The sequence below is a fragment of the Elephantulus edwardii genome, unplaced genomic scaffold (assembly GCF_000299155.1).
Source record: "Elephantulus edwardii isolate Elephantulus edwardi_28Jun2011 unplaced genomic scaffold, EleEdw1.0 scaffold00057, whole genome shotgun sequence".
NCBI classification, from domain to species: Eukaryota; Metazoa; Chordata; class Mammalia; order Macroscelidea; family Macroscelididae; genus Elephantulus; species Elephantulus edwardii.
In genome coordinates, this window is record NW_006399807.1 from 10,477,332 (window position 1) to 10,503,315 (window position 25,984).

The window sequence follows — 25,984 nt, forward strand, 5'->3', positions numbered from 1 at the left end:
AAAATCCAGTAATTGAACACAATCCTGCTCTGACCCACTGAGGCAGAGCTAACACAAGGTCAGCCGGCTCTGATTGTTAATAAGATTGTTTTAAAAAAGCTCCTGTGGTCTGTAAGAGGTGAGTAATGGTGAGAATTTCTTGTCACTCTCGAATCAGAGAGAAAGGGACATCAGAGCCTGTTGTGAGTGTAAATGATGGACTCAGTGCCGTGAATTTACTCCAGTGACTCTCCATTTTTATATTTCTGTTCTGGGAAAACAAAAAAGAATAATGATGTTCATCATTGACTTTTCTTCTAGAAATTACGAAATAGACATCTGAGGACTTTGTAGTACTTTTATTTGAAAATCCTTATCACTATTTAGTCTTTCTATTTCGTCTTAAAGGCTCTGCTAAGCTCCTGGATTGAAGGACAGATGATTATAGTGATAGGCCACAGGTCTCTGTGCTGTCCAATATTTAACAAATTTTGATGATATGGAAGGCATACTCATAATCTTCCCAGATAACAGGAGACTTGAAGAAGTTGTTATGTGAGATGATAGAATCTAGATTTAGAGTGAATGTCGTAGATTGTTACATGCTTTGACTCAGAATGGCCTCATAGTTGACTCTCCAGTGGATTTTCAGAGGCAGTAGATTGCACAGGAAGAGACTGCCCATCTCCCTCCTGCTGAGTAGCTGGTGGATTTGAACTACATGCTTTTGGGTTGGCAGGGCAACTCCTTACTAATAAGCCTCTAGAGTATATATATGACTTTAAGAAGAAGTCCTGACTTTAAGATCTACTGCAAGTTTCTATTTGATTTTCCCCCCCACAAGTCAGCTTGTTTTTTCAATCTGTAAAATATTTCCCTCACCAATTTGTTGGTGGGTCAAGTATACCCCTTATGTCCATATAACTGTTAGCTAATGTAATTATTGCTTGAATCATGTCAGATAGAAGCAATGATCATAAATAACTCAAAGCATGTTAAAGAAGAACAACTTAACATGTGGGGACAATGGTGGTGATCCTCACCTTCCATACAGGAAACTTAGCTTCAATTCCTAATCAACATATGGTATGTGTAGTCACTACAGCCTGCTGGTGAAGGCTTGCTTTTTTTAATTATTATACTAGTTTATTTACAAAATTCAAATACATTGTCTTCCAGAACAGATTCTTCCAATTTCCCTCACCACCCCACCCATCAAATTGTACAACTCCATGATTACGCTTTCCTTCCCCCTGCACCATAAAGTTCTTAAGAGACAATTTGAGATCAAGCTTAGAAGAGCTTAGTTCAAGGTATAAAGAGACTGCCAAATACAGCCAGAAATGCAACCATCTGAAGAAGATAAAATTGATGAGTGGGACCTTCTAAAGATTAAATCCATGTGTGTATAAAAAAACTTTTCCCAACACGGTAAAAAGAAAACCTACCAATTGGGAACAAACAATTGCATGTTGTTTTGATGGTGAACAGGTTTTAGCTGTTTCCAGACTAAGATGGACTAGGAAAAAAGCCCTGCTATTTTTATTGGTCAGTGAAACTCCTGCGAATAATGACAGTCTGATCTAGTTGTACCTGGGGTTACCATGAATTGGGGAACAACAGCAGTACCAGCTGAAAACACAGTTGGGCACAAAGTACAATTGTACAGGTAGGTACCAGGGGAACAGAATGAGGGGAGAGTAGCTTCATGAAAAGAAGTATTAGTTTTTCTTATTTCCTCAAATTTATTACTCTCCAGAGAGATTTTGTTTTTGCTATTAGGTGCCATTCAATAGAGTATGATTCAAAGTGACACATGTGAACGTTGCCTAACCTGCATCACCCTCACGATCTCAGACACACCTGAACCCCCTGTTACAGTCATGGGATTAATCCATCTTGTTGAGGGTCTTCCTCTTTTTTGCTAACCCTTTCCCAGCATGATGTCTTTTTTCCAAGAATTGACCACTCCTGATAAGATGCCCAAAGTGTCACCACAGCAAGATAAAGGTAAATAATCCAATAGAAAAATGGGCACAGGATATGAACAGACACTTCACCAAAGAAGACATTCAGATGGCCAACAAGCACATGAAGAAATGTTCAAAATCCCTAGCTCTAAGGGAGATGCAAATCAAAACAACTATAAGATATCATCTCACCCCAGTCAGAATAGCAAAATTTAACAGAACAGCAAGCAACAAATGCTGGCGAGGTTGTGGAGAAACTGGAACCCTTATTCACTGTTGGTGGGAGTGTAAAATGGTGCAATCACTGTGGAAGGTGGTATGTCGCTTTCTCAAAAAGTTGCAAATAGAGATAGCATTTGACCCAGCAATTCCACTGCTGGGAATATACCCCAAAGAGACTATAACTGAGATCCAAGTAGATATATTCACACCCATGTTTATCATGGCTTTGTTCACAATAGCAAGGAGTTGGAAATGACCTAAGTGCCCATCAACAAACGAATGGGTAGAGAAGCTGTGGTATATTCACACAATGGAATACTACGCTGCATTGAAAAACAAGGAACTCACACAATATTATTCAAAATGAGTGACTCTGGAGAACATTATGCTGAGTGAAGTATCTCAATCACAAAAGGACAAATACTGCATGGTGCCACTGTTGTAAAACAGGACTGACCTTGGGGTTGGGGAGGACTGAGAAAGATGGATTCAATAATGTATACTGCATTGAAACAGATGAGGGAGAAAACTGTTTAAAAGGGATATGTGATTAAGTATTTTTGTCATGACAGGAGTCCAGAGCGAAGGCTACATGGTGGAGTGGACCTGGGGGGAGGGTTTGTAAAACAATGAAAGGGATTTTCTTTTACTTTTCCAAGAGGGTAGTGTATTAGGGGGGAGGGTTGGGAGGGGAGAAAAGTACAACAATTAATGAATGGAAATCCAAAGTCTTTGTAAATTTTTACTGAAATTGATAATAAATTTAAATTAATTTTTTTTTTAAAAAGATGCCCAGAGTGTGTGAGATGAACATTTTACCCTCTTTACCTCTAAGGGGCACCCTGGTTGTACTTCCTCCAAGACAGACTTTTAAGTGTGGTTGATTCTGGACTTTTCTACTTGACAGGACAGCCCTGATACACTTTTATTGTTTTTGTGTTTTTGTTGTTTTTTTCCCCCCAGAAATCACCTAAAAGATGTTGCAGAGCCTCTCTCTGAGAGCAAGCACATGACCTATTCTCATGGTGAGTTGGGTAAAAATTTCAAGGGTGCTCTCACTTCACACTCAGCTTGCTTTACTGTCTTAATGGCTTAATGTCCATTCCAAATCTTTCATTATGACCCAACAGGAGATTTGAGCCTTTCCAGAATTCCCAGGAAGAACTAGTGCTCCTGGGTGGAACAAAGCCAAGAGATAAAATGGGAAATTATTAATTTTACTCTTCCACTTTTTATATAACTCTTTGTCAATGTGCAGTATGAAGTAACCTGGGTTTGCTGAACCTTGTGCCATTAGGGTATCAAATACCAGAAGGACTTCCCAATGTGGACAGTGTTTGGTGGAGCTCCCAGTTGTAAAACAGTTTTGGAAGCAGGAGTGGCCATCCACCTCCTAAACCACATGCCTCTGGAAACTATGAACTTGGAGAAATGATGATAGCTATGGAAAGACATTAGGTCTTTTTTTCATAGGGTCGCTATGAGTTGCACTCAACTAACTCCATGGTGATCAACAACAACAACAACCACAACAACAACATCTCAAGAAGCTCCGATAACCAAAAGATTGATGGTTCGATCTCCACGAAGGAAAAGGAGATGCACAATTCTCTTCAGTAAAGATTTGCTTTGGAAACCTGAGGGGCCAGTTCTACCCTGTTCTATAGGGTCACTAGGAGTTGGAATCAACTCCATGGCAGTAGGTTTCATTTGTTTTTTCCCCCAGTAGATTTTTGGCCTGGATGCTTTAACCTGTCAATGATGCTGGGTGTTCCCAAAGTGCATTTGGGCATGTCTCTTGTACCTACCCCTTCCACTTTTGCCTCCTGGCCTGAAGGTCTCATGTTCTTAATATTTGCCCTTTTTAAATTTGGTCACCATTATGATGCCTCAGGCAGGCTGTGACCTTCCATGTCAGGAAGAGTCCACAGCTGTTGACTGGAAAGCTCTAAGGAGTACTGGGGAGACACATGTGGGATTCTATATGGAGCACTGGATCCTGTTTGGTTCCCCTTTTTACACTTCCACATAATGGAGGAAGTCTTGTGGTGGAGTCCACTAAAGGTGCAACAGGAATCCACACCTTGTGGCACCGGAGCAGAAAGGTGAACTCTAGCACCTGAGACATGTTTTCATTTAGGTTGCAGAGGCTTGCTAAGCTCCCATCTACAGTTTGCTAATTATTCAAGGCTTTACTTCCTCCTTCCTTTAAACCTTATTGCATATTCCAGCCCAGTTGGAGCATCCCAGTCACAGAAGGAGAAGCGGAACTCAGAAAGGCATTTTTTTTAAAAAAAACAGCATGAAGAAAAAGGCTTTTCATGTCCATTAGAGACCACACACCAAATTCCTGTGTTGTAGTCTTTGCCAGCACACTCCCGGAGGTGCTGGGGAGAGTCATTTGCCAGGCTTCACCCACGGTATGCTAAAATATTGATTCTATTAGCCTGGCAGGGACTGCTTGGATCACATAACACTAGAGAAATGAGGATGATGGAAGATGTTGAGAATGAATTCACAGTTGGTAATGGGAACTATGTACAATTGCTTTACTTATGCATTAGAAAGTGATATAGAAAGGTAGTGAGTTCTAATGCCAAACTCCGTTTCCCCTTCATTAAAGCACTGGTGATATTTCTTAAGGCACATTCTGCAGGAAGAGCCCTGGTTCTGTGGGAACTGCCATCTGTAGACCTCTCAGCTGAGATCTGGTTGGTAGGAACATCTCCTTCTCGCATTGATCAGCCTGCCTTTGTCCCGGAACTTACTTCATGTAGAGCCTTCTGTTCAGAATTTTTAATGACTAGAGTCTATGGATATTTTGCAGCCTTCCATAAAGATCTGCAAAATGCTTGCTTACACAGTCTAGTTACAACTCTCAGTGTTATCAGAGTCTGCTTTGTGGGGTGATGGTGGGAGCATCATGTCTCCTTTTCTGTGGAATGAGAGCTAACTACACACTCTACAATAAGCAGAAGCAGGGAGACTGTCACATTTTCTGTGACACAGGGTGTTTAAAGATGCTTTGGTGGCATTGAGTGTAACAGATTGGGTTGCTAACAGAAAGATTGGCAATTTGAATCCACCAGTGGCTCTGAAAGAGAAAGATGGGCAGTCTTTTCCCAAAAATATACGGCCTAACTATTCCACTGCTAGGAATATATCCCAAGGAAAGTAGAACTGAGACACAATTGGAGATTTATACACCTTTGTTCATAGCAGCTTTATTCACAAGAGCAAGAAATTGGAAACAGCCCAAATGCCCATCAACAAACGAATGGGTAGAGACATTTTAGTGCATTCACATGATGGTACACTACTCAGAACTCAAGAGCAACGATATCATAAAATGCTTTGTGACAGGAGGGAATCTAGAGAGCATTGTACTGAGCAAACTAACTCAGTTTCCTAAGGACAAATACTGCATAAGATCATTGTTGTAGAAATAGAAGGATAATTAGTAAGATGTGTATGAAAGTCTAAAGGGGGTAGTGTGGCAGCAGGGAGAGAGTGTGGGGAGTGGGGGAAACCAGTAGGATAGTAGGACAGCAGAGTTCATTGGGTGGATGGGGGAGTAGGTAAAAGAATGGGAACGATCGAATGGGGACCTGAAAAGATGAGGTCATGGTAGACAGGGATCCATGGTGATTGATTTTGTAAAACATACTGTATATTAATGATTGTACGAAACACAATGTGAATGAATATGTGAAGCACATGGACATGAATGAAACACTATGCAAATGAATTTTGTATGCAAATGGATTTAAAAGAAAATCACATAAAATTTATAAAGATTTACCGCCTCGGAAACCCAATAGAAGGTTGCTGTGAGTCAGAATAGAGTTGATGGCAGCGGGAGCCATTGTAGAGGAGCCTGGAGGCACAGCCATGAAGGAATTCAGCTGCTAACTTAAATACTGGGGGTGAGCCATGGAAGAAAGATGAGGCAGTCTGTTCCTGTTACGGTTACAGCTTAGGAAACCTGTAGGAATGGTTTTTCTCTGTCCAGTAGGGTTGCTGTGAGTCAAAATTGACTTGATGGCAATGGCTTTGGTTTAGTCCATGAAAATGGTGTTAACTGTATCTCATGCTTCTTTCTTAGATGATTTTATTTAAGTTAAATTTAAAAAGTCAGAAGCAACTTAACTTGCATTTCTAAAACCCTTTGCTTTCCCACTGTATTTTATGTTGCTAAGGTTTCCAGTGTTCTTGGAGAGGTTTCCAAAGTCGAACAAGACCTGTCATGCATGTGTTAAGAAGCCAGCGTGTCTGCTGTAGGAGTGATTGTCTACCACTCAGTCCAACATGCATAGCAACACAGCCATGCAAAATATTCGGGATCCTGATTACTGCCTGCCAGTTCACAGGAATTCTCTACTTTCTCTCGTCTGTCCTAGTGGGGGGCTGGATCTTTTCCAATCCGGATGGAGTGTGCACGGCAGCAAACGCCAATTACCAGTATGCGACGTCCTTGCCTCTGCCAGCTCAGCACTCCCACCACGGCTGTGAGCATTACCCTGGCCTCCGGGGACACAGGCAGGCTCCTTACCCTTCGGCCTATGTGCATAGAAACCATTCTCCCACAGGTGTGTGCTTCTGCTAACTAAAAAGCCCTTGGGACTTGAGCAGTGGGGGTGAGAAATGCATAAACAGCCAGCAAAAGAAGGATCTGAAGGTGGAACGTCTTCTAACTAGTGCAATTAACACACCAATATAATATTATTGAATAGGAATCTCTATAGCATAATGGTTAGATTGATTGATGACTTCAGTGTTGGCAGTTCAAATCCACCAGGAGGTCAGTGGAAGAAGGATGTAACAGTATTCTTCCAAAAAGATTTACAGACTCTTGGAAAACACAGTTTTCCAAGAATAGCTCTATTGTGTCCTAAAAGTCTCTCTCTATGAGCTGGATCCAACTTGATAGCAGTAGATTGTTAGTGTTGAATAGGGTAATTATTGTCATTTTATTAATTTTAAAATGTTATTATGTTTGAATGACATTTATGAACCATATTGCATTTTCATTCAATCTTAGACATTTTGTTTTATGGCTTTAATTAAAATTGATAACTGATTAACAGAACTATTTACAACACCTATTCAGACCTGTATGGATAGAATTTTTTTAATTGGTTTTCATCCCGCTCACACACATTTTGTTTTATAGTATCAATTACAATTGTACAGTGCCATTGTACAATGTCTTGTTGAATCCTTGCTGTGCCCTCCCATCCCCTTCACGCTATGTATTTTCTAATCTCTGCTCCCTTTTCCTGTCAACCCTCCTCAATTGTTTCTGTGTGTGAACCTTTCTTTAGTTTTCTGTCCCTCCATTCTATCAGTTATGCATGTCCTGATTATACAGGATTCTTCTGTACGTTACTTTAACATCAGTATTTTGTTTTACTTTAACATTTTATATGTTATTTTAACATCAGCAATATTGGATTGTTATTATTATGTTTGTATTTGATTGTATAGGGACATCATCACTATTCACTTTTTGTAATTATTTCACGAAAACACACAGCTTCTGTTGAGTGTGCAAGGGCTCATCCCAGGTACCTGATGCATTGAGTAGTTTCAGTTGCATCTCGTAACAGTCAAATATGGTGCGCCCTCGGGTTGGAAATGCTCAGCTCATTGCCTTCTCCATGGCTCTGTTCTCCAGCACCATTGCATGCCTGCCCAGGGATTTCTGGGCACCACTGTTAGACAGGTCTCTGGAGAACTGGATCCCTCTGTGTTTAGTCCTAGACTGAGTCAGTCAGAGGCATGCAAGCTCATCCCTAATAACTTCTATAGTCTGCTTATTTTTTAAGATTGCACATTTTCTTTTAATTGATGGTGTCTTATATCTCTTGATCTTAATGTATACTCAAGATTTTGCCCAATTATTAGATTTTTTCTTTACCATATTAAAAAAAATTATATTGATTTTTTTACAAAATTCGATTACATTGTTTTTCACACAAGTTCTTTCCCATTTCCATCACCCTTTCAAACATCAAACTGTGCAATCCTATGATTTATAACCCCATCTCAGGCATCCTTATCCCTGTGCTTCCACCCCCCTTGGATCCTAATATTAATTCTACAATAATGGTTTTATACAGTATTTTTCTTATGGGACTAAGTTAGTTCACTTAGTGTAATGATCTCCAATCCCTCTCAAATTAGGTAGTGATTTACAAAACCATTGCTTCTGTGTGCTGCATAGTATTCCATTGTGTGAATATAACATAATTTCACAATCCTTTCGATTGTGGCTGGACATCCGGGCTGTTTCCATGTTCTTATGATAGTAAATAATGCTGCTTTGAACATTGGTGTAAAAGTCTCTGTGACTCAGTTCTCATTTGCTTGGGGTATATTACAAACAATGGAGTAGCTGGGTCATATGGAATTTCTATGTTTTGCTTTTTGCGAAAGCACAAAACTTCCTTCCAGAGTGGTTGTGGCATTCATTGTACAATCCTACCAATAACGTATAAGAGTTCCTATCTCACCACATCATCTTCAACATTTATTACTTGCTGTCCTGTTAAATTTTGTCACTGCTACTGGAGTGAGATGGTGTCTCATTGTAGTTTTGCTTATTACCACTGATTCTGAGCATTTCTTCATAAGTCTTTTGGCCATTCTAATATCTTCCTCTGAAAATTCTTTCTCATTTTGTATTTGGGTTTATCAGTGTTTTTCTTTTGGAGGTCCAGGAGTATTTGGTAAACTTTCATTTTGAGACTCTTATCTTGAGTTGGTATTGCCAAATTTTTGTTCCCAGTCAGTGGGTTTTCTTTTTACCCTGTTGGAAAATGCTTTTTAATAAGTTTTAATCTTTAGAAGGTCCCACTCATCAATTTTATCCTCTTCAGATTGTGCATTTCTGAATGTATTTGGCAGTCTCTTTATACCATAGACGAGGCCTTCTAAGCTTTTTCCCTCTTTGTCTGTTATGAACTTCATTGTTTTAGGCTTCACTCTCAGGTCTCTGATCCACCTTGAGTGGATTTTTGTGTATGGTGTGAGATGTGAATCCTGTTTTAGCTTTCTGCAAGTGCAAGTCCAGTTTTGCCAGCACCATTTGTTGAAGAGGTTATAATTTATCCATTTGATAGCTTTGATTTCCTTGTCAGTTGACCATAGATAGCTGGGTCTATTTCTGGGATCTCAATTATGTTCCATTGGTCTATGTGCCTGTCATTGTACAGTACCATGTTGTTTTGGACACTACCACTGTGTAGTAGGTTTTGAGATAAGGGAGTACTATGCCTCTCCCTTCATTTTTTTTCTCAGAAGTGTTTTGCTAATATGGGATGTCTTGCCTTTCCAAATAAACTTGACAATTTCCCTTTCAATCTCCTTGAAAAACGAATTTGGTATCTGGATTGGGATTGCATTGAACATATAGATTGCTTTTGATAGGATTGTAATTTTTACCATATTTTACCATTTACCATATTAATATCCATGAACTGGGCACATTTATCCATTTCTTTAGGTTGTTTTGGTTTATTTTGTTTTAGATTACTGGTTATTGCAGAAATGTTTTGTAGTTTTCTTTGTGTAGGTCTTTTGTATCCCTACTTAGGTTCACTCCCAAGTATCTCAATTTGTGGTTGGCTATTGTAAATGGTATTGCTCTCTTGATTTCCTTCTCTGAGTTATCTTTGTTACTGTAGAGGAATCCCACTGAGTTTTGAATATTGATTTTATATTCTACCACTCTACTAAATTGGCCTACTAACTCGAACAGTTTTGTTTTATTTTTTACTCTCTGGGGTTTTCTTTGTATACTGTCATATCATCTGCATATAGCGATAGTTTAACCTTCTCTTTGCCCATCTGGATGCCTTTTATTTCCTTCTCTTGACATCTTGCCCTACAATATTGAATTGAAGTGGTGACAGTGGACATCCTTGTCTGATCCCTCTTCACAAGCAAAATGCCTTCTTTCTTTCTTTCTCCATTGACGATGTTTCTTATATATATATATACTTTTCACTATGTTGAGGAAATTCCCTTCTATTCAAATTTTGCTGAGTGTCTTTATTAGGAAGCGGTGTTGGATTTTGTCAAATGCTTTTTCTGCATCAATTGCTAAGATCATATGATTCTTGTCACTTACTTTGTTAATATGGTGAATTACATGAATTATTTTTCTTATGTTGAACCATCCTAGCATACCGGTTATGAATTCCACTTGGTCCTGGTGAATTATTTTTTTGACGTACTTTTAGATTGTATTGGCTGAATGTTGTTAAGGATTTTTGCATCTATATTCATGAGAGATACTGGCCTATAGTTTTATTTCTTGGTAATATCTTTGCCTAGTTTTGATATTAGGGTTATGCTTACTTCATAGGCTGACTCTGGGATTTTTCTTTCTTTTTCAATTTTTTGAAATAGTGTAAGTAGAATTGGTGATAGATCCTCTCTGAATGTTGGTAAAATTCAGCTGTGAAGCCATCTGCTCCAGGACTTTTCTTATGGGAAATCTTTTTATGACCTTTTAAATGTCTTCTTTTGTGATGGGTCTGCTCAAGTGTTCTATATCTATCTTTGTCAATCTAGGTAGGACATGAGTTTCAAGAAATTTGTCCATTTCCTCTAGGTTTTCTAATTTATCTGAGTATAGCTTTTCATAATATTTGATATTACTAATTTAATTTCATCTGGTTCACTTATGATGCCACCTCTATCATTTCTTAGTCGAATTATCTATTTCTTCTATTTTCCCCCTTTTTGTTAAGTTTGCCAGTGGCTTGTCAGTTTTATTGATACTTTTGAAAAACCAGATCCTGCCTTTATTGATGGTTTCAATTATTTTTCTGTTTTCTAGCTCATTGATTTCAGCTCTTGTCCCTAGAATTTCTTTTCTTCTAGAGGCTGTAGGATAAGATTCTTTTTCCATTTTATGAAGGTGTTTACAATTCTATTCTTATCTTTTAATTTGGAGCATATGACTATAATATGTCTTGATGTTTTTCTTTTTTGGGTCTAGTCTATTTGATGTTCATTGTGCTTCTTGAATATAGATTTCCCCATTCTTCAAAATACCTGGGAAGTTTTCTTCTAGTACGTGATTTTCCTGTCACTCCCCTGTTCTGGAATTCCAGTCCCACATATGTTATTCCTTTTGATGTCATCCCACATGATTCGTTTTCTTTACATCTCATCTCTGATTTTACTTCTAGTATGCTTTCAGTAAGACTCTTGTCTTCCAGCTCACTGACTCTTGGTTTCATCTCTTCAGTTGTATTTTTTTTTGTCCTACCAGTGTGTTGGACACTTCTGCCATTTTGGTCTTAATGTTCTAGATTGCATTTTTATGCTTTTCTGTTATTTTTAGTACAGTGTTGGCTGTACCATGTCTTGTGATGATTTTTTAAGTTCTTGTACTTCTTTATTATTAATTTTTTCTTCCATCTTTTGCATTTTCTCCCATAGGTGTTCAAGTTACTCTTCATACCAATATATTTCTTCTGGACTGTTGTCTTTGGAGTATTTGTGTTCTTAATTGTTTCTTCCATCACTTGCATCTTCTGTAGCTGTTCAAATAACTCCACAGCAACATATTTCTTCTGGTTTTGAGGTATTCATTGGGTCTGCTTTTTTAGGAGAAGGGTTATTTTATTTATTTTTTTTCATGATAAACTGAAGCAGACTGCTGCTTTCTTGACATTATGTGAGTCTTTTCTTATTTGATGTTAGGTCAGTGTCACTAGATAGTGATCCAGAGTATGGCAATGTTTTGTGAAGGACCTGTATATTTGTGTTCCCTTCTTGGGCAAAGAGCCCAACAACAATGATTCCCCTAAAGTACCTGAATGGGAAACCAGGAAGCCTGTTTTTCCCTTCCAGAACTGCCATCTCTGCCTCACTCAAGCGGCTCCTTCTGCCTCACATCCCTCCCACTTGAGCTTAAGGGGTCCCTGGCGGTATCGCTAAATAACAGTATTTCCCCCAAAGTACTTTGGGTGTAGTGCCACTTCCTGCCACACAGCCTGATTATTAGATTTGTATGAAGGAAGGGAGAAATGAAAATATAAAATGATTAGATTTTCACCCAATTGTTTATGTAACAAATATTAATTGAAAGCCAACTGTGTGCCAGGACATTTAAAAAATATTAGAAAAACATATGAAAAAAAATGCAGTGGTGGCTTGGTGTCAAGCACTCACTGCTAGCCCAAAGGTTGGCAGTTTGATCCTATTAACTTCTCCAAGGGAGGAAATTTTTCTACTGTTTCTTGTACAGTTGCTATGAATTCAAATTGACTTGATGACTGTAGTTTGGTTTTTGGTTTGTTCCTGGAGATTATAACGTAACATGAGAAGATGACCATGAAATAGAATAAATAAGCAAACTATATGCCTAATGGTAAGAAGCTGTACTGCACTTCCCATGGCATGTGGTTTGAACCCCCAGCTGCTCTGCAGGAGAAGGATGGACAGTCTCCTCTCATGAAATTTACTGCCTCTGAAAACCTGATGGAATGTCAGCTATGGGTCTGTTCTGACTCCTATGCACACAACAACCATAATTGTTGCATAGTGAAAGGTATTGAGATTCCAGCCTCCTAGCTTCCATCATGTCCTGATCTGTTTATTTGCAGCACTGTTCTGCTGGGTCACTAACTACTTCTTGCGTCTCTTAACCTACTGCTCCCTGTAATGTTGACAAGTGCTTGTAGGAGAGATTATACAGCTTAATGATAACAATACCCAATCAGTCTTATTCTACTTCCTGGTCTTTCCCTGTGGTCAGCGCATAAAGTACTTCTAGATAGTGAGGAACAATGTTCAGGGCTAGAAAGAGACATAAAATCATCAGAATACGGTGACATGAGTGCTATGAAATGATCCTCAGACCTGCAGCATCACCTGGGAGCTTGTTAGCAGCATAGACTCTGGGCTCCACTTCAGACCCATTGACTCTACATCTGAAGTATAACAAGATCCCCAGGTGATTTGTATGCAAATTGAAGTTTGAGAAAGAGTATAAAGTACACAGATCAAGGTATCATGGGGACTGAAGGAAAAAGAGCAGCTAGATCTGCAGGTTGGGGAAGCAAAGGCTACCTGGAGAGGTTAAGGTGAAAACTGAGCCCAGAAGGATGAACAGAAAAGGATGGCTGGGGGTGAGAGTGAGTGGGAATGCCGCAGAGCAGATGAAGGACCTTAGCTGGTAAGAGGAAGCAAAGCCACAGAAGATGAAAGAACCCAGGCTGCCTGGGGACAGATTCAAAACAGAATGTAGAGGAAGAAGAGGTGAGGTGGGAGCTAAGGTTGAAGAGGCTGCAAGTGTTAGATCATGAAAAGTCTGCGAGTCACCAAAGGTGTGACATGACCAGGTATATACGTTATAGTGTCTCCTTCACTTGCCTCCCTTCTCGCTTCCTTCTGCCTATTGCATATACATGATCTATGCAATCAAAACCTCTAATACTTATGAGACACAGTCTTAGTGGGTAGATTTTGAAATCTCCTTGGAGACATTTGAAAAGAAGAACAGGGACATGGATCTCAGAAATCTCTGAGCCACTAGTGGCCTGGAGGTAGGGCCTGAGCGCATGCTGATGCAATCCATTCTTTCTTTTAGTTTTTATTTCTAATATAAACTTTATTTTTAGAGCAGGTTTAGGCTTACAGGAAAAATTCAGTGGAGAGTACTGGGGGTTCCAATAATCTCCACTACCACCACACACGCAAACATTTTTTTATTATTAACATCTTGCATTAGTGCAGTGCATCTGTTCAGTTAATAAACCAATATTGAGATATAGGGCTATTTTTAAAAGGGAGTTTGGTAGCTGCTTGAGAGACATGGAAGTCCAGCCCATGGAGGTCCTACAAGTGCAGAGTAGATCTGCTCCCTGGGGTTTTTGGTGTTCTATGTGACCTTTTGGAAGCAAATTCCCAGGCTTGTCTATCATGTTGCCTCTGGGTGAGTTCAGTCAATCAACCATTCAGCTAATAGTTGAGAACTTAACCATGTGCATCCCCCAGGAACCCCAATGTGGTGGAATGGGTTATAGTTCTATCACAAAGGAAAATAATCTCCCCTCTCTGAGCTTCATCTCCAAAATGGAGAGAAGCTGTGTGACAATTAAAATAAGAAAAGCACCTGGTTTATGCGGCCTTCAACAAACTTAAACTCTTCCCTCCTTCCTGCTTCCTTCAAACTGTTGGTGCCTGTAGCACAAACCATGGTTACATTTTGCCCTTAGGCTAAGGCTGTTGATTACCATCTTTATGTGTGCAACACACTTCATAAATTGAACTGTTGTTATTTCCCTAAAGTGAACTTGATAGAAAGCTCAAGTGATAATCTGCAAGTTTTCTCAGGACCTGAGAGCTGGACCTCTTTATCCTCTACACCGCATGCCAGCATCCTGTCTGTACCACACACCAATGGGCCCATCAATCCAGGACCGAGGTAAGACAAACACCACAACCTTGCTCCTCTTGGGAGGGGTCCACGTTAGCCCTGGGGTCATTAGTTCACTATTTTTTCTGGGTCTGTAAGCTGAATTGGTCTGAGCTGTTGTTTTGATTTCCAAGATGCAAGGGGTTGCAATGAGTTGGAATCAACTTGACAGAAACTTTTGGGGAAGTAATGATGACTATATAAGGACAGATGCTTCATTCCTAGAAAAAGTGATGGGCAAGCACCTGCTTAGCTACATCCTCTTTTTTTAGTAGCTTTGTAAGAGGGAAAAGACACTGCAACTTGAGATGACTTGTCCTAAACTAGTCAGAACCACTGCTAATTGTGGTGACAGCAGATAGATACGTCATGACTGTTCCTTTCCCGATGTTTCAAAAGAGTAAAATTGAAGAGATAGGACTTGAGTAGAAGAAAGATGATTTACTAGAAAAGAGACAGGAGAATATGATGGGTTTTGACCCAGAGCTTCAACTTTGGCTTTTGGAACTTTAATAGATAGTGGAATCATGTGGGAGATGATGTTAAAATCTGATTAGTGGCATGGGAAAAGGACAATGGCGGTCGTTATGCATGTCTGACAAGTGCCTAGGGGTTTCTGATGTTGCTGTGACCCGCCATTTCCAGAGCCACGCTGTCCAGTGCAGCAACCACTAACCACATATGACCACTGAGCACTTGAAATGCTGTGCATCCAAATTGTGAAGAGCTGTAAGTGTAAAATGCACACAGACGTTTGAAGAGTTAATAAGAAAAGATATAAATGTCATGTATATATTTTTACACTTAATATTTTTGCTTATACAAAATATGATTAAATGAATTTACTTTTGTGCTCTTTTTTCTTTTAATGCATATGTGGGTCTCATATTTAAAAAAGAATAATATTTTATGGTGTTCTTGGTGAAAACGTACAGAGCAGAGTAGGTTCCCCTTTTAACAATTTTTATGCAGATTGTTTGAAGGTATCAGTTATAATTTTTACAATGTGCCAGAGTCCTGCTTATCTCCATTCTGATTGCTCTATTTCCTCCTTGCCTGACTCACATTTTATTTCTGTCAGGCTGTGTTAGTTTAGAGGATGTAAGAGGAAAAGCAATGATTAGGATGTGATGGAAAATGATATGAGAATGAAGATGGACAGTTTCTGAAGGTATTAAATAATTATGTGCCAGGTGTGGTATCAGATACTTTACATAAGTTGTATATAATACTCAAAGACATCAATAAGATAAAATTTTTATTTAACTGATGTAGGCAACATAAACTCAGAGGCATGAAAAGCTTTCTGAAGGCTATGGTAAGTAGTGTGAGCAAATCCTGTGGTTTTTCCTTTGGTCAATGAGGCATTAGTGCTCTTGAAGTGATCTTCTAGAAGATGCTGCTGGAAGAGTCTCTTCTAGAGATCGAGGTCAGCATGCCAGCAAGCTGACCTGTCTGCTCAGGGAAAGGCTAAGTGGATGGTTTTCTGCAGACTTCATACAGTGCAGGGGCATCTACAGCATCTGGTCTATGGCATAAAGCAGAGATGGTGTTGCTACCCCTGGTTTCCTCATTTGTGTACATAACAGATTCCTGATGGCATACAAAGGTTAGAGAAAAGCAAATGTGGTCAGTGCCATCATCAAGCAACGCAGGATCCCTCAAAAGTCAGAATGTAGCAACATCCAAAGATTTGTAGACCTGGGGATTGTTCTACCTGTTTCAACTGTAGTCATTTCCATCAGCGTTCTAGAATACGGTGTAAACTGCATACTGCAACCAGCTAGAAGCTTTCAAGAATCCTGATAACCAGATGCATACTACATGGACAAAATAAAAATCTCTGGCCATCAGTAAAAGCTCTTGGCTGCTAACTAAAGGTTTGGTGGTTTGAATCTGTCAGCTGCTACTCTACAGAAAGATGTGTTGGTCTCCTATAGAGTTACAGCTTTGGAATCCCTATAGGCACTTCTACTCTGTCCTATAGGGTAGCCACACCTTTTAATTGACTTGACTGCTGTGGGATTTTGGGGCATTCTTTAAAATTTATTAAGTGATTCTGAGGTACAGCCAAATTTGAGAACCAGTGCTATAGAACAAGAGAAGTCAAACAAAGTGGTGCAACTCCTACACCATCCTACTAGGGAAACCTGGAACAATGTGTTTCTACTTTATAGAATGGAAGAATTAATTATACCTACAGCTGTTACTGAGTATCTGCCATGTGCCAGGCCCTGCATATGCCTTTCTCATTTAATCTTCCTAACAACTCCTGTGAGGTCTGTTTAATTATCACTCCAAACCTTGACATTATGAGGCTGAGAGGTAGGAAATAGTTCGAGCAATGACTCATAGGTGGTAGAGTCAAACCCAGATTTTCTGACACAATACATACTGGCTATTATCTGCTGGGCCGTGAGAGGCCCTCACAGATTGCACAGTCCAAATACCTCCCTAGTCCTCCTTGTCCATCTGACATATACATATGTGGCAAGGGAGGCCTGTGAGAGGAAAAAAGGGTGTGTTTAAAACCCAGCAGGACTGGCACTAGAATCATCATCTCAGGTCAACTTGCCTTATGCAAAATATACAGTACCTTGCTCTTTCCCTTGAATGTTGTGCAAAAACAGTGCCAATTTGTGTCAGCAAATGTGAAAAGCTAAGGAACTCTGGTGACTGAGAGCTAATATGTTGTTGTGCTAACAAATTGGCCCTGTGGCTGCAATCCATCAGCTGTTCCACTGGAAACATGGACCATCTACAGATTTATAGTCTCAGAAAACCAAGGGAGGGTCTCACTTAACGATTGGTTAAGGAGTGAATTTAATGCTAATGTTGTGATCAGACATCCTCCTCTTGACCTGTGCCCTTCCATCAATGTGCATGGCTCTCGCCCTCTTTCCCTCTCTGTCTCCGCAGCCCCTACCCATGCCTGTGGACCATCAGCAACAGCAGCGCGGGCCCTGCTGGGCCGGGACCGGAAGTGCACTCTGGCTCCACCGGCACTTTTCTCCTGGGTAACCCAGCCATGCCTTCACCCCACTCTGTGCTCTCCACTCAAGCATCCACTTCGGCTGGCATGGAGGTTCTAGGGGAGCCCTCACTGACCAGCATTGCCGTGTCCACCTGGACGACAGTGGCCTCCCATCCTTTCTCAGGCTGGGGTGGGCTGGGTGGGGGTGGGCGCCATTCTCCTTCCTCCTTGGACAGTTAAGCAGGGTCCTTAGGAAAGATGCCAGCAGAGAACATTTTATCTGTAGAGACTTAGAATCCCTATCTACTGCATTCCAGAAAGTCCGATGGCAGGGTCTCCCTACTCCCCAAGAGCTGAGGGTAGGGCAGGATGTGTTAGATATACCAGAAGTCCTACAGAGAGCTGGGTTAGCTTGGACATGTCAAGTGTAATGGATCTTCATTAGTTGAGGACTTGTGAATTCACCTACTTTGTAAGATTTATTTTTGCCAGTAAAATGGTACTTACTGAGTCTTTGCAGACATTTGTGGAATGCAAAGAACTGTGGAAAATGTGAGGCACCCAAATTGCACATTGCTGGCTGAGGTAGAGCGAGGCTGGTGTGGTATTAGCCAAAAGAGTGTTCTGGAGAACTCCGCAGAACAGTAATAGCAAGGATCGTCTGTCACTGGCTTCTCGCCACATTTTCTTTTACCCTGTTTCTCCCCAGATTATCCACACCATCCTTAAGCAACAGCACTTTGCTGAATACCTTCCTTTGTGCCTTCCCTTTGCTTGCAGATGGTTCTAGAAGGTCTCGTTACTTCCTGTTCTGTGTATGTAGTGCCAATTTAGTAGATGAGCTCCTAATTTACCCCAACTAAGACTACACCTTAAAAAGAATGCACAACTATAGGTTGTGCCAGCTTGGCTTCTGCAGTGAGGACAAGAGAGGTTGTGAGCCACCAAGTAAGGTTGGAAAAAAAAATGGAGTTAATAAAAATTTTTATAGAGCAGTGTGCCTTGAATTGAAATGAGGTCGTGCAACTTCCTTGTTTAGAAACCTCCAATGACTCACTACTGCCTACAGAATAAAGTCATTTCTCCTTACTATGGAGAAGTCCTCTAGTATTCTGCCTCTAACTACACCTTTAGCTGTATCTCCTTCTATTACTCCTTTAATATCGTTAACCCTTTTACATACATATGTAAAATATATACACATTATTTATGTCTGCTTCAGCAGCCATATTTCTTTTCTGACCACACATTTACCTTTCTCACCTCTATACCTTCAGCATACCAGGAGTGTTCCTCTCCTCCCCAGTTCCACCTGTGTGAATCCTTCCCTTCTTCCAGGAACTTACTGAAATGCCACTCCCTACATTTCACATGTGCTCTGCCTGAATGTATTTGATCTTTCCCTGTTCTCTGTTCCTTCTTGGTTTTAACCTCTGTTACAATACTCAACTCATCTGCCTGGCATTTTTGTTACCTGATTGTGTGCCTTTTTTCCCAGTAGACTGTAAGCTCCTTAGGAGTTGAGACCCAGCTTTCATATGTACCTGAGGCGCTTACCATCATGCTTACCTGGAGTAAGGGATCAATAAATGTTTGCTAAGATGAATTGTTGTGACATGTGTATGTGTTTACAAGAGGACAGTCATGGGACTGAATGGGAAGCAGAGCTCAGAGACACATGCCAGGGGGTGAGACCAACATACAAGTGCTGACTCAGACTCTTCATCTGAGTTACATCCAGTTCTGAGTGATCCATGGAGAAGAATGTGCTAGAGTGATTGTTCCGAAGCATCAATTCATGGTTCTCCTGTGCAGAAATCCTCTAAAGTCCTCACTAAAGATCGATTCTTGGATACGACCTCACTCTACTAGATCAGCGTGTTTAGAACTAGAATCTAGGAGTCTGCATTCCAAACAAGTGCTGCAGAAAGTGGTTGCATATCTAGCTTGGGAAACTCTTTGTCTGGACTAGAGAACAAGGATGATAAATATGCCGGAAACCTCGTCTCTAGTGAGTTTTAGCATCTGTTCTAGCCAAGGTCATTTCTGTAACCAGTAAGATGATTAATTTCATCAACTTTGCTGCCCACAAGTGTAAGTACTAAGTAACTGTGGGAGTGAGGTTTCCAGACCTGGGAGGACATACATTGTCACTAGACTGCCCTTACTGGGCCATCATTGAAGGAGTCACTGAAGTTCTATTTGGAGCCTAGCTGTGACTCAACTGCTTCCACCACAATTCTATAAGCTGAGCCACTGAACACCTACTTCAAGTCTTCACCTGAAGGATTCCAGCGCAGCATTGTTTAGCCTTGACTCTTCTTACAGAGAAGATTCTTTTAACATGTGAACAGCTCTGCCAAAGAACCCCAAAGTGAACCTGAGTATTTTTGGCTATTTATTTTTTGATCCAGATCTCTGGAAACAACAATGCCACTGCAGTTGTGTCATCTTGGTGACTCTACTCGGTGTTGCCTGGGGACAGCCTACTAATTGGTATGTGAATAACTTAGTATAATGTACCCACACGCCTGTGCTTTCAAAAGCTGCCTCTTCAACATGTCCTGAAGGCAGGACTGTTCCCTGGTCCTTTTGTGATGCCATTAGAGGCCATTACGATATTAATAAATTAGCATCTTTGCAAACTAGTATACTGATCTATTTTAAAAAGTGGTCATTTCTCATTCTCTCAGATCTGTAGGCTATTGCTGCCTCTATTTGCCCCTGCAGGGCAGGCAAAAGCCTCTCCATCATTCTTCTTCTTCTTCTTTTTTTTAATTGTGAAAAACATGCATGGGTATACAGGAGGCTGAATGTTGGGAGCAGAAGAGCGAGGATGGGCAGGGATGAAATCACAGGGCTGAACAATTAGGTGGGTGGGAGGAGTGGGTGAAGGAAATGAGAAAGATCCAGTGGGGACCAGAGGAGACAGGGTAATGGTGAGCATAGTCCAATGGTGATTATTTTTTTTAACAAAGAAATTGTCTTATTCACTTATGGGTTTCTCATTTGGGAATAGGGCAAAGACTCTTTGGCTTCTTCATGCTGAATAGGAGTGTGGATGTGAAGAGGAAGGGGAGCTGACTTTAACACCATACTGGTGGTCCTGGGTTGACACTTTGTGCTTTCTTGTTTAGTGAAAAGATATTTTCCTGATATTTTCTGCCCTCTGGACTGCAGAGTGTTTGCCAAGGTGAGTCCAGTGGGGATGGCTGGCTGAACCATGAAGCTCCATCCTCCTTCACTTGCTTAGCTGGCAGTTATATTCCCCTCTTGTCTCTGAAACTGGGTTCAAGGTTCAGGTCTGGAGCAAAACTCAGTGTTAAGGTTACCTTTAGGAAAGGGATCAAACCCATGTTCTTTCGAGAATCTTTATCCTCTTGATGTTGAGCCTCAGTCCATATTGATGACCAGCAGTCAACTGTTTGGATATTTAGGTGTATATAAGTTGCGTGGCCTGCTTCAACGTGGCTTGCTGAACCTCCTGGTTTTCATGCCACGTCTCTTACCGGAACCATCTTGGTTCCGAGAATCCCCATCATTCTTTTTGATGGTTAGTCAAGCACCAAATGTTTAGCATGTATATTGTCCATTGAGATCTAAGAACATTTATCTTTAGTTTCTATCTTCCTGAAGACTCCCTGATCAAGATTCTGTAGTTTTCTGAGCCAGAGGCATAGAATAGAAAAAAAAAAATCATTCTTCTTTAAAATAAATATGCATTTAAATTTTTTATGGCAATATACACAACCAAATATACACAATATGTATAACGTCTGTGGCTATCACAATTTCTCCATGAAGAGCTCAGTGACACTGATTACATATGCCACACTATCACCGTTGTCACTACTTTTACCCATATTCTTTCTTTGTCATTGACCTCTGCCACTTAAAGTTCTCGTCTGTGTTTTAGATTAATTGTTGTCAGATTAGGTGCCTACAAATAATTGCTTTTAAGAGTTCTATGCTAGGTGAGCTCTGGTGGCCTAGTGGCAAGAAGCTGCACTGCCATCCCAGAGGTGCGTGGTTCGAAGCCACCAGCTGCTTTGCTGGAGAAAGAGAGACAAACTCCTCCTGCACCGGTCAGATCCAATTTGATGGTATACACATATACTACTACTACTACTACTACTACTACTACTACTACTACTACTACTGCTACTACTACTACTACTACAATATAAAAAACCCCCACAAAAACAAGATTTCTATGCTTAAGGCAAAATTTTTTTATGGATAGGAAGGGCTAAATTTGAGTTTAATGATTAGTTCTTGATGATTTTACTGTAAGATTTAAAGATTATTTAAAGGTATTAGTTTCAGGGATTTGCTTGGCATCAGCATATCCAATAAGTCTGGTTTCCACATGAGTGAAATTCTGTTGCATGATTCTCTTCTTCTTCCATCTGTTGGATCCTTGACCATAATGTTCAATAATGGTCCTAGTCTCATGATAGTGGGGGTGGTAGTTTATGGAGGCCATTAGAGCTGCAGACTATTTCCTTCTTTAGCTCTTAGATCTCCTACCTTCTCTGTTGTTTGAGGCAGATAGAGGGCAATTGCTTTATCACTGGTGACCACTTACAAGTTTTTCAAGGTTCCAGATAGCCTTTGTTCTTGTTTCCCTTTATATTATTCAAACTTTGGTGGCATAAGGAATAAGGAGTTGTCCTGCCAACTCAAAGGTGTGTAGTTTGAATTCATCAGTTGATCTGTGGAACAAAGATGGGGAATCTCCTCCCATGCAATTTATGGCCTCTGAAAACCCAGTGGAAAGTCAGCTATGAGTCTGTTCCAACTTGAGGACATATGACAACAATATTGCTCAGGTGATATTAAAAAGCACTCACACAAGCATCAGCTGAGTTTGGTGTGACTATGTCTCTTCAGTCTTGTAGGATGCTCAATTCGAAATCTGATGTTTTAAACATACAATCTGGCACTTGACTTCTATATAAAGGATCTCTATTTGGTGTTAGAAACCCAGCAGAGGCCCTACTTCCAATCTTTGCCCCCCATAAAGTTCAAGGCTGATTTCTAATGGAGGAATAATAAAATTATGTCAGTTTAGTGAATGACAGGATATCTAATGCATTAGATAACTCTGATGTCTTTGATTCAGTGTCTTTCAGAACTCATAATGAACAACAGGTCTGAACTCTGTTCTATCCTGTGCCATCCTCATCATCCCTGACACACTGGGGCTTGTTGCTGCAGCCAAGGTGTCAATTAATCTCATTGAGGGCTTTCTTCTTGTTCACTCACCCTCTACCTTTCCACACATGATTTTCCTTTGCATGGAATAACCTCTCCTAGCCACATGCCCAAAATATGTGCAATGAAGTTTTTACATACTGACCTTTTAGGAAAACTCTGACTGCATTTCTCCTAAGACCTATCTGTTCTTTGGGAAGTCCATGGGATATTCAGTACTCTTCTCTAACACCACAACTCAAAGGCATCAATTGTTTTACTGTAATCTTTATTTATTAGTCCAGCTCCCAGATGCTCAGATGGGAAAGATCTTAGCAAAGGCACATTTTAGTATTCAAATTGGTATCTTTTCTCCTCAATAATTTGGAAAGGTCCATGATAGGACTTGTCCAGTGAAATATGTCTGCTAATCTCTTGATCAATCCAAGGGTGCTGATTGTGAGTTTAAGTAACATGAAATTATTGACAATTTCAATCTTTTCTCTAGCCAACATGATGTTGCTTATTGATTCAGGGGTGAAGATATTTTGTCTTCTTGATGTTGAGATGCAATCCATATTGAAGGCTATATTCTTTGATCTTCTGCATTAACTCACTTTCAGCAAGCAAGGTTATATTATTATTATTGTTGTTGATTGCCTTTGAGTCAAGCATGACTCTTAGTGACTTATGAACAAAAGGCTTGAAGCTCCTCTACAAACATTGACATTTATCAAAGTTCATAGAGTTTCCAAAGGTATATTGTTTAGGAAGTGGATTCCAGCTTCCAAATAATATTGTTATTAGGGGACATCAAGTCAGTTCTGGTTCATAATGACCCTATATGATAGAACAAAGCATTGTTTGGTCCTGTGCCATCCACACAATCATTTCCAAGTTATTAAAAAAATTAAGAAAAATATTTGAAGCCTTGTAGATGTCTGTTACTCATTCTTCACCCTCAAGCCCTGGAATAAATTTTGGTGAATATCAGAAAAATATAAAATCTATCTTGTGAAACTGTGGAGAAACCAAAAGAGGGACTACATCCCAGTTGAGTTAACCAAAACATCTTAGAAATTGGTCACTTCTAAGTTGAATTAGGGGACTTAATTGAGTTCCTTTTCTTTTCCATTTTCTCCAACCATTTCTAACCTACTACCCACTTTTCATTGGCTCTTGGCAAGGTCTGTTAAGCAGAAAGCGTGGGCGTCATGGAACAGAGATCAGTGTTGGGGTTTCTTGTGCTGAAAATGGCATGAGTTAAGGTCATGTTACTCCCCTTTCCCAATGGCTCAAGTTCTCAGTGTCCAGGACTAGTGTCTGTCCACACCAATAGCAGAACTTTTACCAGAGGTTTCCCATCCAGTCCTTAGCTCATATTTGGACTACGAGAAGGTTAGAGAAATCATAGAGTAGGTGTGGATACTTAGGGTTATGGAGGCAGAACCCTCTTATTAGCTCCTGTGGTTTTTGAGGTTTTGTAGTAACAAGATTAGTTGGGATTCTATTTGGTTGCCTGTAACAGATAATTCAAAACATGACTTAAACATAGGCATTCGTTATCTTTTATAAAAGAACTCCTGCTTTAGGGCGGGGGAAGAAGAACAAACTGGGGAAGAGGTTAGAGAGAATGGTACAGCAATGAAGGAATGAAAACCCAAAATCCCTGTAAATGTTCATTAATACTAATAAAATTTAATAAAAAAAAAAAAAAAGAACTCCTGCTTTAGTCAGGCCAGAATGTGTGTGATGGCTCCATGAAGTCATCAATGATTTCTTTCTTCTACTGTTCTATTCCATCATTCTCAGCCCTCGTCTTTCTTTCTGGCTGCTGGAGTGCCAGTCATCACAAGAGCACTCCAGGCTGCCAGAAAGAGAGGAGAAGAGAGGAGGGCAAAAAGACAACCCACTTTCCAGATGGGACAGCTTATTTAGCAACCTTCTTAGAGGTTCCTCACAACACTTGGCCAGAACTTACTAAAATGGATATACTCTCCTCCTGCATAAGAATGAGAATTCCATCCCCCTCCCACTGGACAGATTTCAACCCTAAATAAAATAAAGAGTATATAGGGGAAGGTAAAGATTGGAGGGCAGCGTGCAGTCTCTGCTGGTTGCCTGGCTTACACAGCTTTCAGAAAGCCTTTAGCTGGTACAGCATCCTATGGTTTGGTTTACTATTTCAACCTCCTCTTAACATCCTATCATAACCAGCTAAGGAGATGAACTGTATGATGGGGGTAGAAAGTAGTAATAATGAGAATAAATCCTTCATAGAACTTGGAGGGAAATAATTATAATAATGATGATGATTGTAATAATATGGCACTAACATTTTTTCCCCTTTTAAAATTTTTTATTTATTATTTTTTGTGTGTACCGCCAAATCGAATCTGACTGGTGCAGGAGAAGATTGCCCCTCCTTCTCCAGCACAGCATCTGGAGGATTCGAACCAAGCACTAACATTTTTTTCCTTATTCTTGCCTCAGTCCTTGAGAAGTAAAGGGATATCCCTAGAGTACTATTTCTCTATCACACACAAATATTGTAAAGATGCCAGTTCTCTGTGGGGAAACCTTGCCTTTGGGACTTCTGAGACTATCACTCTAGGAATAATTATTGTCTTAGCCTAGGTTCTCTAGAAAAACAAAATCAGAGAAGTTATATGTATGTGTGTATGAGTATGCATGTGCATAATGAGAGGGGGAGATTGAATCCAAGGAAATGGATCATGAACCTGTAGAAATTGTCAAATCTCTGGTTTTTGAGTTAGATACCTGGTTAGGGGCTTCTCATGTGGGGGCTAATGAACCCAAGAGTGCCATATGAGAAGACGGACAGGCTGCTGGCCTTAGAAGCTGATCAGCAAGATGGCAAGTTACAAGCTTAAGTCCAAAGAACCAGGGGTGACAAATCAGGACCCAGAGAAGTGAAAGATATCTTTTCCAGAGTCCATTTGTATGTTCAGTGCAAATCAAAGGCTTCCCTTACATCAGAGTAGGGTTCTGCCATACATACTGAGGGTGTTGTGTCCCACTCACATCATTTTACAGAGGATCAGGGCCGATCATATCACTCATACGGGCTGAGCAGACCACTTCATAGGGGATAATGCCCTCATTACATAACTGCCACTTCACATAATTACACAGATACCAAACCAGAGAAGCCTGGCCATGTTGACATATTTTTGGGCATCA

The 25,984-nt window shown here is 40.3% G+C and overlaps 1 protein-coding gene across 1 annotated transcript in view; it reads left to right on the top strand.

Moving 5' to 3' along the window:
- Positions 1 to 17,839, top strand: part of TBX19 (T-box 19) — a 54,960-nt gene extending 37,121 nt beyond the window's left edge. Inside the window, exons 5-8 of the mRNA XM_006887407.1 lie at positions 3,135 to 3,196; positions 6,572 to 6,760; positions 14,484 to 14,619; positions 17,530 to 17,839. Of these exons, the coding sequence (XP_006887469.1) occupies positions 3,135 to 3,196; positions 6,572 to 6,760; positions 14,484 to 14,619; positions 17,530 to 17,824 (682 nt within the window). The 3' untranslated portion in view covers positions 17,825 to 17,839. The remainder of the gene's footprint in view (positions 1 to 3,134; positions 3,197 to 6,571; positions 6,761 to 14,483; positions 14,620 to 17,529) is intronic.
- Positions 17,840 to 25,984: the final 8,145 nt, after the last annotated feature.